Consider the following 17,193-nt stretch of genomic DNA (forward strand, 5'->3'; position numbering starts at 1 on the left):
AGCTCAACTGCTAGAGTGAGAGGAGCAAAAAAATTAATCTTAAAATATTTTTTAAAACTGCTGCTGTGTCTGCAGCGTTTGCTCTACAGGTATGATTTTACCCTCAAAACGTAGCCATCGCTGTCCTCTTTCATCCAATGTGTTTACTATTGTACTAGGTGTTATGGTTCTTTCATAAATGTCACCAATGCACAGCCTCCTCCCTCCAACTCTTCCATAGACTCTAATGTTAAAATGGCTCAGAAGGTTCGTTTGAAAATCAGAAGAGCATGGTGTCTTTCCACTGTCACCACGTCCATATAATAAGCTCCACAGGCATGAAAACTGAGAATTAGGTAGACTAGACATTGCTCTCGCTCCCGGTGAAAGAATTTTGTCAATACGACTTTTACTTTTCATTTGGGAAGAATTTGTTTCGGCCTGACTTTTCTGTTCATTTTAAGCAGCAAAAGTAAGGCGCATGTCTGTGTCGTGTGTATGGGGCCATTGGGTGCAGTCACTATAGCAACCAGGCTCACACCTGCCTGCTTAATGAGCTCTCTCTCACTCTGCCAAGGTTAAACCTAAAAATGTTTAGTAAAATAGTAAGATTAACTTTTTCAATAGTACAATAAGACAGATTTGACAGGTTTTTGCCACAGCTTAATAGTTTGTCACTAGTTAGTATATGCCAACTAAGTAGAGCATTGTGATTAGCACAAAGGTTTTTCAGATCTGGGCAGTTGGAGTCAGTTGATGACTTCAAAATCGTCCTTTCTGACTGGATAATTAAAGCTCTCAGCATCTATTGGTCTGTAGTTAATTTCCCCACCTTTTAACTAACGTTTAACTAATCTAATCTCATTTAATGTTTCTGTTTATATTCTGTTTATCTCCCCACGAATACACTCAAAGTAGTCTTAAAATAAAACCCACAAAACAGTTCAAGATTTAATACTTTTTATTTGCTCATTTAATGCCAGTTGCCCTGTTTTTCTGTATGTCACTCATTCGCTTATACTTGGGCAAAAAGGACCAATTTGTACACTAGTATAGTGTATTTTTCCCTCTATCTCACACACAGAGACCAACACACAGACATGTATATGCTCATTATTGCTGTTCAAACTGATGGTCAAATTTCCAAGCACCACCTGAACGCCTCATCTGTTTTTAACCTTTCACTGGACCAACTGTCGTCATTCCGCTTTGCTCTCTGCTGTGGTAAGTACAGTACACTCAGTACTGCAGTGTTTTATTTTTATGATGGAAAAAATACATGTTTGACATTTAAACTCACATATCAAGTCCAACAGAGTTAAAAAGAAGAAAGAAAGAAAGAAAGAAAAAAGAATAACCTTCGCTATCATTTATATACGTTTATGACGTTTTGCTGTTAGCAGCAGTGCTAACGCTAGCTTCGATGCTAATGCTAGCAACGATGCTAATGCTAGCAACAATGCTAACGCTAGCTATAGTGCTAACACTAGCCTTAGCACTTGTTAACTGACAAAAATAATATTCCTGTGATATTTCTTGCCGGTCAGTGAGACAAAAGTAAGAAATGAGCTTTATTATTGCCATTGTGGCTCAGTTTTAACAGTAAGAGTGCTAGCGCTAGTAGCATTGCTAACGCTAGCTGCAATGCTAACGCTAGCTGCATTGCTAACACTAACTGAAGTGCTAATGCTAGCCGGAATGCTAGCGCTAGCAGCAATGCTAAGGCTAGTAACAGTCTAACAGTAGCCTTACATAAGTGGCAATACTTCAGTTAATTAGTTTGAATTGTAAAATGGCTGCTGTATCAGTTGGTGTGCTATATTACTCTATAATTACCCTGCTGACTAGAAGTTCAGTGTATCATGTCGTGTGGGCTTTGTATTTCTGTTAGTCTGATAACACTGTACAGACAACTAACGTATTATTTCTCGTCTTACACTTTCAGGAACCTGACTGACACTGTGCTTTGCCTGGTAGGTGTGCACATACTGTAAGAGAAGTAGACCAAAATAATAAAATAATCTGACTAATATAAGATGTAAAGTGATGGGTTCAAACTTTGTGCTAGACCTTTTAAACACAATTTTATAATAAATACACATAAGTGCAGCTTAACAATTGGGCTAAAATATTTTTTTCGTACATTTTTGTAGTCACACTACATGTGATTAATTAATGATTCACTCAATCATATTTGTATTTAAAAATATTATTGCTGAATTTAATTAAATATTTATTCTTTTAAAAAGTGTGCAACTTTTTGCACATGGCAGCCGACGACAGTTTAGCTTGAATATTTGTTTTGTCCTTTTTCAGTAGTCACAATTAGTTCATACAATTACCATGTGATATAATTTTAATAAAATTATTTTTTTTCTTGTTTTTTGTTCAGAGTGTGCAGAAGAAGAACAAGGACCAGATCTCCAGTCTTCTCTCTCACATCCCAACCCCCCAACCCCTCTATCCTCTGTCCTGCTCCACCTGTTGTCTCTGCCTTCTTTCCATCTGTATTTCACTCTGTGGTTTGTGAGAAATTTTGCCAAACCAAGAATCTTATTGCGGTTTGATTTAAAGCCGTGTCTCTCCTGCTCTGTCTGTTCTCTCTGCTAAATTTTCTCTCTACCTGTTTTTCACTCTTGGCTTGCTGCTGAAAAACGCCAAGCCAACAAAGCAATAAAGAGTGCATATTTTGCCTCAACCTATGAACAAACTGAACAAACAAAGAAAAATCTGCGGTTTGATTTAAAGCCGTGTCTCTCCTGCTCTGTCTGTTCTCACTGCTAAATTTTCTCTCTACCTGTTTTTCACTCTTGGCTTGCTGCTGAAAAACGCCAAGCCAACAAAGCAATAAAGAGTGCATATATTGCCTCTACCTGAGAACAAACAAAGAAAACTAATTCACGGTTTGATTGTGATTTCCCAGCCGTGTCTCTCCTGCTCTGCCTGTTCTCTCTTCTAAATTTTCTCTCTACCTGTTTTTCACTCTTGGCTTGCTGCTGAAAAATGCCAAGCCAATAAAGAGAGTGCATAATATTCTCTCAACTGAAGAACAACTGTCAAACGAAAGACAACTGTTTAAGACAAATAAAAACTGAAATATAAAAACAAAGACAACATCTCCTGGTGTGTGCCACTCTTATCTTGTGAACATATTTTCTAAAGACTAAGAAACACTTGCAGGTGTGTGAAAATGCCAAGGAAGCAGAAAAAGTCACAAGCTGCAAAACAACGCTGGAAAAAGTTTCATGAGTTTCACGAAGTACCAACATGTGAACAAGCTGAGTTTGATTTTCCTCAGAGCTCTGCAGAAGACAGTGTGTCTACAAAGACCAATTCTGACAGTGTCAAACAGGCAGGTCAACATGTTCCTGCACATGTACAACAGGTATCTTATGCTGATGCTGTAAAGAGTGGACTGCAGCATGAATTTAATGAACAACATGAGGTGTCATGTGACCCACAGGTGGGTTATGCTGATTTTTTGAAAAGAGGCTGTCACAGTGATGTGGCAGGACCATCTCATGCAGAAAGACTGAACTTTGAAAACCAGCCCTCTGTTATACATGTCTGTGCATCTCGCAGCCAGGCTCATCCTAAATATGGAGACTCCAGAAACAAGCAGTGCACATGTAACTCACTCACATTTCTTGCTTTCCTTCATGAGAATGAAAACATGACTACAGCTGACCTTAATCTGGTCTTGGATAAAGGTGATGTGATGTACAAAGAGGCCAAGAAAAGATTTCCTAAAAATATTCATTTGGCAACCGATGAGCTGCCAGACAAAGTTGATGCTCGCTGGTCTATGTATGATGTCGACATGACACAGCCTTCCCGGTATGGGACATTTGAAGAACCTCCAGAGGAGGCAGTAGATACCTTTCTCAGCTTAGAAGCAGGACTGAGCTGCCTGTTGTCAGATGTGCAGTATGCCTTATTGATTATGAGTGGATTGTGTATCGCAGTGTTCAGATCCACATCAGGCAAATATGGTTTCTTTGATCCACACTCCAGAACACCCAGTGGTCTTCCTCTATTACTACAGTCACGTAATCGTGGTACAGCAGTGATGCTGAAATTCACACTCCTCAGTGACATGATTAAGAGGATCCAAGATTCTTATGAAATGATGGAGATATCACCCTCTTGTAACTATGAACTGAAGCCTGTGCAGTTCTACAGTATGAGCACAGTCAACCTGAGTGATACTATCACAGACACAGTCTGCAGACCAACAGCTGCCACTGCTGTGGCACCTACTCACTCTGATACAACTGTTGATGAAGCAAACCCCTCTACTCCAAGGAGAAACACAACGACTGATCTGACTGAGAACATCTTTTGTCAAATGTCCATTTGTACGCCACTGGTGAAACAAAAAGAAGTTCACGTAACTCAGTTCACATCATATGAAGATCAGAATGAACCTCCTAATATACCAACTGAAGAACTATGCAGTGAATTAAGTTTCCTTCCATCAAGTGATGCTTTTTCATGTCAATCAAATGCTGCCATAACAAATGTTGCTGCCTGTGACCTTTCTGATATAGTTTTACAAAAACTGAAAAAAGTTAATAAACAACAAAGGAACAAAATGAAAAGAAGATTAATGGCATCAGAGAAACCCAGAAATCAGAGAAAAGAAAACCAAAAAAGGAAAGAACAACAAAAGTATGCTTCAAATAAAGATTACAAAGAAAAGAAAAAATCTTGCACAAGCAAGACATATAAAAACAATCCTGAAGTTAGACAAAAACAACAACAGTATATGAAAAGACGTTACTGTGAAAATGATGAATTCAGACAGAAACAACAGCAATATATTAGAAGACGTTACTGTGAAAATGATGAATTCAGACAGAAACAACAGCAATATATTAGAAGACGTTACTGTGAAAATGATGAATTCAGAAAGAAACAAAAACAATATGTTAAAAAACGTTTTTCTGAGAATGCTACAGTTAGAAAGAAACAACAACAATATATTAAAAGATGTTACTATGACAATTCTGATTTCAGAGAGAAGAAAAAAAGCTATATCACTAAAAGGTATCGAGAAAACCCAGAATTCAGAGAGAGACACAGACAACTGATGAAACAACTAATGCGAGACAGGTATCAAAGTAATCTTGCATTCAGGATTATGCACAACATGAGATGTGCAATGAAAATAAAAAGGAAATACAGATGGGTGAACAGACAAACCCAAGAGAGTGACAACAGTGTGATCAACGAGGCCATATCTGTGTTCAAATCACAAATCAAAGCTGGACCATCATACCCATGTACTGTATGCTTCAAGGCTTCATTTCCAAACCAAGTGCGACCCTGCACAAGGTCAAAGTATGTCAAAAACCCACATGTAGTTGCAACATGTTTGACAGGAAAGTTTGTTCATGTTTGTGATGAAAACTGCAGAAATGAGCAGTGCAAAGTGCCTGATGAGAGAAAGAGAGAGTGGATATGTCACACCTGCCACGATCATCTTAAAAATGGATCCATGCCAGCACTTGCTGTTGCCAATAAGTTGGATCTTGCTGATATTCCAGCTGAACTGTCTGATCTCAACATACTGGAGAGACATCTCATAGCCAAGTGCATACCATTTGCCAAGATCATTCCTCTTCCCAAAGGCAGACAAAGAGCAATTAGAGGAAATGTGGTCTGTGTCCCATCAGAGGTACAGGAAACTGTTGAAACACTACCTCGATTGAGAATTAATTCTCAGGTCATGAGAGTGAAACTGAAGAGACGCTTGTCTTACAAAGGTCATCAGCTGTTTCAGACTGTAAGCTGGTCTAAACTTGTGCAAGCACTGCATAAACTCAAGCAGATTCATCCACAGTATAAGGATGTGAGCATCAGAGATGATGCTGAGCTGTGTGATCCAACTCTTCCTGATGAAGATGATGAGGATGATGATGATGAAAACATGAATGAGGACGATTATGATGAGGCTGATTTAATGGAAATTGACAGCTGTGAGAAAAATGCACTGAGTGAAGCACAAAATATAAATGAACAGGACATTGACATGTTACCCTGTGATGGTGAACAATCGCATGAACAGATGAGAGATGATTCAGAGCAAGCAGATGGACTGACTAATGGTGGTTTTGCACTCGAGTCCTGTTTGCAGCCCCCTGATGTGGCTGAGGAGATATTATGTTTCAGTGAAGGAATCTACTCTGTTGCTCCTGCAGAGAGAAACAATCCAATAAGTTTTTTCAAAACACCTAAACTGGAGGCCATGGCCTTCCCTGTGCAGTTTCCTACAGGTCAAAACACACTTGATGAAAGAAGGCTGATCAAAGTATCCCCCAGTGGGTATTTCAAATCAAGACTTTTCTGCATTGATGATCGTTTTGCCAAAGACACAAACTATTTGTTCTTTGCACAGTTTGTGACTGAAATACACTTGGCTACATCCAGCATGACAGTACAGTTAAGGAAGGCAAAGCCTCTGACCAGAGATGGTAGAAAAATAACCTCAGGCATGTTACAAGATAAACATGAGGTGGAGAAACTGGTGCGAAATAAAGATGCAGTGAGATTCATGCAGCCTCTGAGAGGAACCCCAGCCTATTGGGAGAAAACAACAAGAGATCTTTTTGCCATGATCAGACAGTTGGGAACTCCCACGTTCTTTTGCACATTTTCAGCTGCTGAAATGCGCTGGCCTGAAGTGATTGAGGCAATAACAAGGCAGCAAGGTGAACAAGTGAATTTTGAAGGACTCGACTGGTCAGCAAAGTGTGACATCCTGAGAAGCAATCCTGTCACAACAATGCGCATGTTTGACAAGAGAGTTGAAGCATTATTCAGAGATTTACTCTTATCTCCCGCAGAGCCACTTGGCAAAGTCATTGACTACTTTTACAGAGTTGAGTTTCAGCACAGAGGAAGCCCACACATACACTGTCTCCTGTGGGTAGAAGGTGCTCCTGTGTTTGAGGAGGATGATGAGCAAACTGTTGTTGATTTTATAAACAAATACATCACAGCTCAGCTGCCTGATCCACATAAACAACCCGAACTGTACAAAAAAGTAACAGAAGTGCAAAAACACAGTAAGAACCACACAAAGACGTGCTTTAGGAGTTTAAGCTCCGGGTGCCGTTTTGGTTTTCCCAAACCACCCTGCAATGAGACAATGATCACAAGACCCAGTGAGGATGATGCACTGGAAGTAGAAACGGCAAAGAACAAGCTCAGACCACTGAACCAGCTGCTGAATGAACCTGAAACTGCTTCCATGAGTTTAGAGCAGCTCTTGGAAAGATGCAAGTTGACACATGCAGAATATGAGAGATACCTGAATAAAATGAACATGAGGAGTACGATCATACTAAAGCGTGATCCAAAAGACTCTTGGATAAATGGCTATAATCCACATCTGCTTGAAGCCTGGAACAGTAATATCGACATAAGCTTTGTTTTAGATGCTTTCGGCGCTGCAAATTATTTAATGAAATATATATCAAAAAAAGAGGGCGGGCTATCTGAGTACCTGAAAACTGTCATTGAAAACTCCAATAAGGACAGTGTAAATGAGTGCGATGAAATGAGAGCCGTCATGCAGGCATATTCAAAGAAGCGAGAGATCAGTGCACAGGAGTGTGTTGCTCGTGCATGTGGTCTTCACATGAAGCAATGTTCACGTGCTGTAATATTCATACCAACTGATGATAATCCTGTGAAAATGAGTCGTCCCCTGTCAGTTCTGGACAACACAACACCTGAGTCTTCCAATGTTTGGATGACATCTTTGAATGACAAATACAAAGCCAGACCTGAAACACCAGAGTATGAGGAGATGTGCATGGCAGACTTTGCTGCTACTTGCAGGATTGTCTATGGCCAACAGAAAAAAGGTAAAGATGTTTTGCCCCTTCTCAATGAGATGGGGTTTGTGCAAAGGCGCAAAAACAATAAGCCTGCTATCATCAGATTTCACCGCTGCTCACAAGAAAAACATCCAGAGCAATATTACGGAAGACTGCTTAAACTGTACCTTCCTCATCGTTCAGACCACGAACTGAAAACACCATCGTTGCCAACCTATCAGGCTTTCTATGGTGCTGGCTGTGTACAGCTGCCAGGTACTGACCGTCTTGAGTACGTGCAACACATTGTCAAAAGAAACAGAGAAAAATATGAGAAAAACAGTGAGGAGATCGAGAGCGCTGTTGAGGAATATGAGCAGAACAGAGGTGTGACTGACGAATGGTGTAATCTGGCACCTGAATCAGATCTCGTAAGGTTGCCACTTGTTGAACAAGAAAGAGAGCGAGACAATGAAAATGAACAGGAAGATGTGCCCGACTACAGCCGTCAGGCTGATGCTTCAACAGAAGTCAGAGCCATCAGGGAACCCCCTGCTATTGATCCCACATTGTTACGTCAGATGTTTCAGAATCTGAACAAGAAGCAAGCCTGCATATTTTATGCAGTTAGAGACTGGTGCATTAAAAGAGTCTGTGCTCTAAATCCAGAGCAGTTTTTCTTTTATATTAATGGTGGTGCTGGAACAGGAAAATCACATCTTATCAAATGCATCTACTCAGAAGCATCTAAGATACTGAGCAAAGTGCCCAGATATGCAGACGACGTTGACATATCAAAACCCACTGTCCTGTTAACTGCTTTCACTGGGACTGCAGCTTTTAACATTTCTGGAACAACACTGCATTCTCTTCTCAAGCTGCCTAGAAGCTTAAAACCTCCCATTCAGGGACTTGGCAATCAGCTGGATGAAGTCAGATCAGAACTTTTGAATGCTGAAATAATCGTCATTGACGAAGTGTCTATGGTGTCAAGACATCTGTTTGCATATGTAGATGCAAGACTCAAACAGATCAAAGGGACTCGGAGACCCTTTGGAGGCATGTCAGTCATTGCTGTCGGAGACTTCTATCAGCTACCCCCAGTGCGACAGTCTAAACCTCTCTGTGTGCACGACCCGTCTGAGATCGACCTGTGGCGGGAGCATTTTCAGATGATCACTCTGACTGAGATTATGCGTCAGAAAGATGATGTTGTCTTTGCAGAGATGCTGAACAGAATTCGTGTGAAAGGAAAGTTGGATGAGCTTTGCGAAGCAGATAGAAATTTGTTGTCACAGGCCATAACTGAACCAGCCCTTTGTCCAACTGATGCGTTGCACATTTTTGCAACTAATAAAGAAGTGGATGCACACAACTCTGCAACACTGGCTCTGCTCCACACTCATATCATTGACATCCATGCAGATGATTATAGAAAAGATCCTAGAACTGGCAGAATGGCACTTCAAGACAGACCGTTGAAAGGAGGTAAAAACGAGTTACCAGACACACTGAAAGTTGCAGAAGGAGCTCGTGTCATGCTCACCAGAAACATTGACATACAAAATGGTTTGGTTAATGGAGCTTTTGGAATACTACTTAGAGTAGTTCACTCTGAAAACGACCAACACATCATCAAGCTTGGACTTAAAATGGATAATGAGACATCTGGAAAGAATAACCGCACACCAGCAGACGACATGGTGTACATTGAGAGAGCAGAGGAGAATCTGAAGCAGAAAGGAGTGGTACGAAGACAGTTCCCAGTGAAGCTGGCCTTTGCATGTACAATACATAAGGTACAGGGTATGACAACTACATCAGCTGTTGTCTCTCTTAAGAGCATTTTTGAGCCCGGCATGGCCTACGTAGCTGTCAGTAGAGTGACGTCTCTCAGTGGACTGTATCTTCTTGATATGGAGGAGAAAAAAATATTCACCAACCCAGAAATCACTGCAGCGCTTGAGAACATGAGACAAGCCAACCTTGATGACATGATGCCTCTTCTACACGTGAGGCAAACACTGAGCAGGTCAGAGGTTTTCACCATTGTTCATCATAATACAGAGGGACTGCCAGCTCACATTAATGACATCAAAAGTCACCATGAATTGTGTCTAGCAGATGTTTTGTGCCTAACAGAAACACACCTGCGGGGCTCTTTTGTCGCAGAGAGTCTCCACTTGGAAAATTACAATTTGTTCAAACGCAACAGACACCTGTCCTACACAAACTTTCCCCAGATGGCAAACAGAAGTGGTGGTGGAGTTGCTGTTTATGTGAAAAGTGACATTCAAGTGCATGAAAAACAGTACATCCATAATGTAACTGACCTTGAATTTCTGGCTTTAAAGGTTGAAGCACCAGTCAGTGCTCTGATTGCAGTTGTATACAGACCTCCAGACTACACTCTGAGGCCATTCCTGAAAAACCTGGTAAGCCTATTAGACTCATTGGAGATCATGGACTGTCATCCCATCATAGTTTGTGGTGATTTTAATGAGAATGTTTTATCCAGTGCAAACAAACCAATCCTGGAGCTGTTTGAGTCTAGGGGATACGCACAGGTCATCACTGCCCCTACCACAGAGAAGAACACACTGCTTGACCTAATTTTCATTTCTCAGTCAGATCGATGTCTCCATTCTGGAGTCATGAAGACATACCATAGTTACCATGACCCAGTATACTGTGTATTGTCCTGTGATGATTCATGATCTAGATCTTTGAATACAGTAAGTAATATCTATATTTTTGAATGACTTAAGAAAGTAGAGCGATATTTAAAAGTTGACGCCCTGCATTGCAGTATAATGTTTGATGACAATTTTATTTATTACAGAAAATCTAAAATTCACTAACAGTAACCTATAAATGTCAGAAAAATCAAATATAGCAGTTTAAAATGAATAGTGTAGGCATATCCTCTCTGCAGCCAGGCTTCAACATCCTGCCAGGCTGCCCCAGTCTCACTGTGGCTGGGAGGGAGGGAGGGTGGACCAGAGGATTGCCTACACAACACATAAATGTTCAACAGCTTCTTCATTGTTTCTGAGAGAACAATAATGACTAAAGGTTGCTTTTTAAAAAAACAAACAAACAAACAAACAAACAAACCTAATTACAGCAATAATGACAGTTAAGCCACTTTATGTGTGCCTCTATTTTGAAATACTATTTACAAAAATGTTATTATTTTGGTTTGTTATAAACTTTAAACTTTTTCAAAAGTATACGATTATATTTTTGGACAAATTTTTCTATGAAACATAAATTTTTATGAGCTTTTATCATGTTTCGGCCAGTGCATTTATTAGGGTGGGTCTGGGTTGATAACTGCACATTTCTGGCCAGAAATGTTTCAGCAGTGTTACATATGTAGTACATATGTAGCACTTGCTTTCTGTTACCAGCTGATACCCTACATTTGTATAGACATTTGATGGTGTGAGGTTGGGGAGTTGAGTGGGAGGGGGGGGGGGGAGGGTACGGTGGGAGTTGAGGGGGGGGGGGTTTCCTTTCCTGTTAGGTTTCCTTTTTTTTTCTTTTTTTTTTTTAAGCAAGACACAGTCCTCCTGTGTCTTCTCCAAGCTTCACATGTAAAATCCAACAATGTGAAGCACATAGCAGCCAGAAACTGTAATGCCACAGATCAGAGAAACTTCATCATCACCATCTTCATCGCCGTACGATCAGAGCGTGAGACTTCACATCTGGAGCACAGGAGAGATTCTGTGATAAGTCCTCCTTCTAGCTTGTCCCACAAGCAGTCGGTGAGATTTACTCACAACAAAAAGGGTTAATGACATAATTTCCATGAAAACATGTATTCATTCTTTGTAAAGTGTTTAAATTGTGTTTTCACTTGACCTTAGGAGTGTTAGAGTGTATTGTAATGTCTGTACTCAGGTGTTTCCCTCTGTGATCCATCCCCTTCAGAGCTGAGACACTCAGGACTGAACAGACTGCACAGTTTCTGTGACTGAGCCTCCAAAACACCTTCTTTGAAACCACTCATGATAGAAGGGCTTCATATTTGCAGCAGCACTACTACAGGTATTCAGTGTATTACAGGATGTGTTTGTTTCTTAGGACCAGCTCTGAGTGCACACTACCTAACATATACACCTTTCTGTTTATTACAAACCAACTACTCTGGATCATACGGCCAGTTGGCAGGAATGTTGCTGCAGGAAAACATCCCTGGAGATCACCATCATTGTCAGACTGACTGTGCCTCCTCTGTGCAGTGTCAAGATCCTCCCTAAATGAGTGTGTAAGTTAACATTTTCATTATTTTATTCCCTTTGACAAGACAAGTATCACTGATATTTACATTTACAACTACATATGTTGCTATTTTCTGCTCTTCTTTTAAAGTCCTCAGCTATCCTGCTTCTGTGCTGCTTGCCACACATCAAACACTGGCCGGATGACAGGGAGGATCCACTCTGAAGTCACTGGACATGATGAGGATCATATGGGACTTTATAGTTTCACAGAAACGTTGTGCTCTGTGATTACAGGTTTTAAATGGACATAATGACTGCCTCTCTCTGATCAACAGGCTAAAGGATTGTTTTCATTGTTAGTGCTCTGTACAATGTATGCTTATTTAGTATTTCATCACAGAGCAAACCTTTATTTATTTAACATATTTTTATTTTGTTTTAATGTTGAATTAACTGTGGGGATTTTTTTTAAGTGGGCACTCGGGATGTCATATGACCAGAAATGTGGTAACTGGAATTCAACGTTATGGAAGAAAAAACTCTGCTAAGAACAAAACACACACAAAACCCCCCAAGAAAATTCAAATTCATTCCATGTAATCCAATCTAAAACATTTTAAACTGCTGAACAGCAACACAAACAGTGTTAAAAAACAGTGTTAACAGAATGATTATGATGAGTTTGTACCAAAGTTTCAGGTCACATGGCACATGGCACTAGTGTGTAGTGTGGAGTATCAGCTGGTAAGTATAGGTTTTTCATATTTGTGTCCTTAGAGTTCAGATAGATAAAGCCTCGTGTATAATAATTAGTCATAACCACAACTCAAAGTCAGGGACTAACTAAATTTGGGACTTTGTGTCTGAGCCCAGGTTAAAACAATGTGTAAAAAAGCATTTAGTGGCATGGCTGAACAATGCTGTAAACTATTGATCCTTATTTATCCATGTTCACAAAAAGGACTAATGTGCTTATTTGATTATTTGCATGTGTTAAACTGTGTCACCACCTTACGCTTTCATTTGAGTTTACTCAAAATTCTCTATACAGTTCTCTTTTACCACTGTGTGGACTCTGTTTACATTAAAACATAAAAAAGAATGAGTAATAAAAAGATGTGTAGACAGATTAAGTAGACCGATAGAAACAGCTGTTCAGCCATGTTCTAAGAAACCAACACAATTTAAAGGTTCAGGATTGTGGTTTTAAAAGTTGAATTTTCATGTATTTCATTAGTTATTTAATTTAGTTATTTTTATTTATTCTACTAGTCCTTTTCAGAAAGAAGCTGTAAAATATGACTTAAGATTTTTGTTATTTTCTATGACATACAAAACAAATTGATGTATGTAATACTATTAAACATGATATACACATGTGTACATGTCTGAAAAACATTATGCTGTATATTAAAGTTTGTATTTTCTCCAGAATTTTTGTTCATCTTTTAAGTTCATTTCAGTTAGAAGAATTTGAACGTTTAATATTCATTCAGAGGTTTTCTGACTCTAAATTTTCTTTTGTCATTACTCATCATTTTATTATTTACATTTTAAACATGTTTAGCTTTTTTCCAACTTCTTCTGTGTGAACATCAGCTTTCAAAAGTTCTGCACTTTTGTTTTCAGGTTAAAAATTCTGTATTTTCCAGCTCGTTCAGAATTTTTTTTTTTAACTTAACATTCAGCAATTAATTCATTTCAGTGCATACATTCAGATTCAAGCATTCACACTGCAGTTTCTTCAGAAAATGCACTTTCTAGTTAATATACTGACATTTACTGGATAACTTTAAGCATTTTTTGTTACATCATAACACTGCATAGATCCAGGCAGGATCTGACAATGTTTAGGAGCTAATTTCCATCCAGCTTCGTCCACCAGGCTGTCATGATCTTCCTGCTGTGTCCCTCTCGACTCTCACACACACAGACTCCAGACCTGCGTTCATCCCTTCTCTCTGTGGTCTAAACATTTATTTTTTTTTTGCATTGTTATTTATAATTTTCTATGAACCAGCAGAATTGTATGCTCCTTAAAAATCCCTTACAACATCTGTTTTCCTTCGGTATTTCAAATTAAGGCTTTGAAAGGTGTAAAATTTTAAATGCATAACTGAATTCCTTCGTACATTGAACAGGAAGTCTTTGGCCCAGCTGACAACAGCCTACAGGTTCTATAAAATATATTAAACTATGTTTTTGAAACATAGTCTACAAATATCTAACACCAGAATTCATCTGAATGAATGTTGTAGTCCTTGTAGTTCATTGGGTACAAATTCATTCCTGATATTCTTTTTTCTCATAGTTCAAATGCAGTTTTAATACATTTGTATTCAGAATCAGTGCTGACGCATAAAGGAAAAATAACAGAACATTTCATCTGGTTAGAAATAGGCACAGCAGAAACTTGACAAATGCTTTCATAAAAACGACCTCTGCTGCCAGAAATGATCAGAAAAGACCAAAGCTGGGTATCTACTTATTTAGTACGTGTTTCTTATTTTGTCACACTTGGAAAGTTTGAAAGTTCGAATGTGACTGCGACAGACTGGTGACCTGTCCAGGCTCTTCCTCACTGTACCTCCTGACCTCTGACAAGACAGCAAGCCGCTGAAATAGACTCCTGCCTCCCTGAACCCTAAACTTGGATAAGTGAAAGACGGATGGATGTTCAAATACAGCTGGAAATGTAGATTTATCTCATGTTTTCCTTTGGCTGTAATCCACAAAATTCTATGAACCTTCTCTTGTTTTCAGTGTCATCATGTTGAATTGGTGCCACAGATCATGTTCACTTGTCTGCAGGATTTGCTGTAACTTTATTGGAGACTATTTAAAACAAACAACCCAGAGGTTCAAGTATTCAGTATTTCAGCTGCATGCTAAGAGACCAGGACTGAAACAATGAGAAACAGGCTGGTTAACATTACCACTGTTTAAATGTACTCTGTAGTACCAATGAGCGCTTTGAGCTCCTTCACTGCTCCTCAGATCTGTGTTTTTTTCCAAACCTCTTGTGTCTCCTGTTTCTTTCTGTGCTGAACAGATCCACTCATCAATCTTCTTTGGACGCTTTGCCATTACTGAGCTACTAATGACAAATATGTAAATAAAAATGTGATTAACACATAAATAGCCAGAGTTCTTGGAAATGTTCATGATCACCAAATGTGATATCGTCATAGCAGCATGAACAAAGTCTGAGAAGAGCTGTGTTTAAATCCAGTTTCTGTGATCTTTTTACGTCATCATGAGCAACACAATCAAAAACTGAAGTCTTGAAATTCAACAGAGACCTAAGAAAATGCAAAGAGGCTGAAATTACTATCAGACTATAAGTCAGAGGATGGGAAAAAAAAAACAGGCAAAATGTGTATGCAACAAACCAAACAATAACTTTGAGGGTAAAATATTTAGAGGAGTGAAGTCTGTCTGAAGTCTGCTGTGCAGTATGTGTATTTGTGTATAATCAGGTCAGACAGAGAATATGGGAAGTGTTACTGAGTGTATGAACCAGAAAAAGAGAAATGTGTGTGTGCAAGTGTGTGTACGTGTTATCTGACAGCTTTAGCAGAGATCACACGACCCTCCCTCTTCCTCTCTGCTCCTCCTCCCTCTGACCTTCTCTATTGATCTTCCTCTCTCTCACAACCACCACCTCTTTAATTTCTCTACTGACCCTCACCTATCACACCTTTCTCCATCCACATCCCTCTTTTCTCTTCCTCACCCCCAGCTTTAAACTTTATCCTCCTATAACACTCAACCATCACCACAAAACCTGTGTAAACTTTTTGATCATTATTCATTTGCAGTGGAATTAAAGAACTAGAAACATTAAAAAAAATAAATAAATAAATAAATAAAACCTTTTTCTCCAGTACACGCTCTTCCTGAACATCATGACCCAGCCATTTTTAAAATGTATAAAACTTGGATAATCTTCATAAAGAGGACTCCTGGTCAACCTGCTGTTACCCTAAAAATGTAAGTTTTAGCTGCATTTTCACTAAAAGTGTTGTCACCTTCCCAATCGACCCATGTCAGTGAGGTTGAACAGCATGTTTAGATTCTGCAAGGTTTTTGATTTTGTTTACAGAGGCGCATAACTTGGTGACCTTGGGTGCTAACTCCATATTTTGGGGTCTAATGAGCAGATTCCTTAGTAATTCTCAATCAAAGCTTTTGACATGTCTTGGTTTGTGGAGCGGTTATGGTGTAAGAGGGACAAACGGCATAAGTAGCGTATCAGAATTACCTTTTACTTCTGTAGTAATTAGCACAGTAATTAGGACGCATTAATGAAAGGATCATTTAAAAAGGAAAATTAATATAGTCCTCAGTACTGCAGTCATGAATACAGACTGTAATAAATGTTTTGGACATGTGACCACTCTTCCTTTGAATGTGCTGTTTGCTGGTGGGCAGTAAGGAGATTACATGAAATGCGGTGGGAGTGCAAAGAAAATGGCGACCAACAATGGCGATCGAAATCAAGTAACTTAATAAGCTAACTGAGCTGTAACAGAGTAGCTTTGCATGACATGTAGCTCAGCATAATCCTTATTTCTCTTAGGTATATATATAAAATATCCACTGACTGAAATCCACTGTTTAGCTTTGAGGAGACTGTATGTTTAATCCAGTTGTCTGATGAGTTAGCTCTGCTCAACAGAAGATTTCAACAGCAGATGACTGGGACCTCCATGCTCTTAGTAAGAACTAACATCATACAGAGCCAAGAGTGGAACAAAAACTGGCTGAAACACAGAGTTTAGAGTAGATTTTGATTCACTGCCATTTCAGCTACTTGTACCATATAGATACACTGACCTCATTACTTAAAAGTTTGGCCCTGTTTAGCATGAGAATCCAGGAAATAGTAGTTTAAATACAAATCCAAGGTGTGATCGGTCTCCTTTAACCATTGTTTGTTGAACAGACCTCTCAAAGATCTCACAGAACTTTTTTTACATTTCAGTATTTTATGACTTTGTCACGTTGTTGCTAATGATTTGACATTACTATTTTCTGTTCATACTTTAATTTGGTGCTTTTTTTTTAGGAACAATGGTTTGGGGTCTCAGAGGATCCCGGTCTGAAGGATCCACTTCTCCCTACACAGTTTTAATAAATTAAACTATCTGTTC

At 39.2% G+C, this 17,193-nt stretch overlaps 2 protein-coding genes across 4 annotated transcripts in view; one reads left to right on the forward strand and one right to left on the reverse strand.

The window, feature by feature from the left end:
* Nucleotides 1-17,193, reverse strand: part of grin2da (glutamate receptor, ionotropic, N-methyl D-aspartate 2D, a) — a 282,945-nt gene that overhangs the window by 25,350 nt on the left and 240,402 nt on the right. The window lies entirely within an intron of this gene.
* LOC146682472 (uncharacterized) lies at nucleotides 460-13,328 on the forward strand. 3 transcript variants are annotated; one of them, XM_085445535.1, is made up of 6 exons: nucleotides 717-1,203; nucleotides 1,925-1,952; nucleotides 2,374-10,240; nucleotides 11,745-11,861; nucleotides 11,978-12,081; nucleotides 12,186-13,328. In XM_085445535.1, the coding sequence occupies exons 3-4, from the start codon at nucleotides 3,170-3,172 to the stop codon at nucleotides 11,748-11,750; spliced, it is 7,077 nt and encodes a 2,358-aa protein (XP_085301661.1). In that variant the 5' UTR covers nucleotides 717-1,203; nucleotides 1,925-1,952; nucleotides 2,374-3,169; the 3' UTR covers nucleotides 11,751-11,861; nucleotides 11,978-12,081; nucleotides 12,186-13,328. The 3 variants fall into 3 exon arrangements, with proteins under 3 accessions (XP_085301660.1, XP_085301661.1, XP_085301662.1); XM_085445536.1 differs by lacking the exons at nucleotides 11,745-11,861; nucleotides 11,978-12,081; nucleotides 12,186-13,328 and having other exon boundaries at nucleotides 718-1,203; nucleotides 2,374-9,837; nucleotides 10,160-10,254; XM_085445534.1 differs by lacking the exons at nucleotides 11,745-11,861; nucleotides 11,978-12,081; nucleotides 12,186-13,328 and having other exon boundaries at nucleotides 460-1,203; nucleotides 2,372-11,258.

This window comes from Copadichromis virginalis, linkage group LG22, assembly GCF_057382275.1.
Source record: "Copadichromis virginalis isolate Kocher_CV1m ecotype Utaka linkage group LG22, C_Virginalis_male_GT1.1, whole genome shotgun sequence".
NCBI lineage: Eukaryota > Metazoa > Chordata > Actinopteri > Cichliformes > Cichlidae > Copadichromis > Copadichromis virginalis.

Excerpts from the sequence above, each read along its gene's own strand:
- LOC146682472 (XM_085445534.1), top strand. The coding sequence starts at position 3,170 with ATGCCAAGGAAGCAGAAAAAGTCACAAGCTGCAAAACAACGCTGGAAA.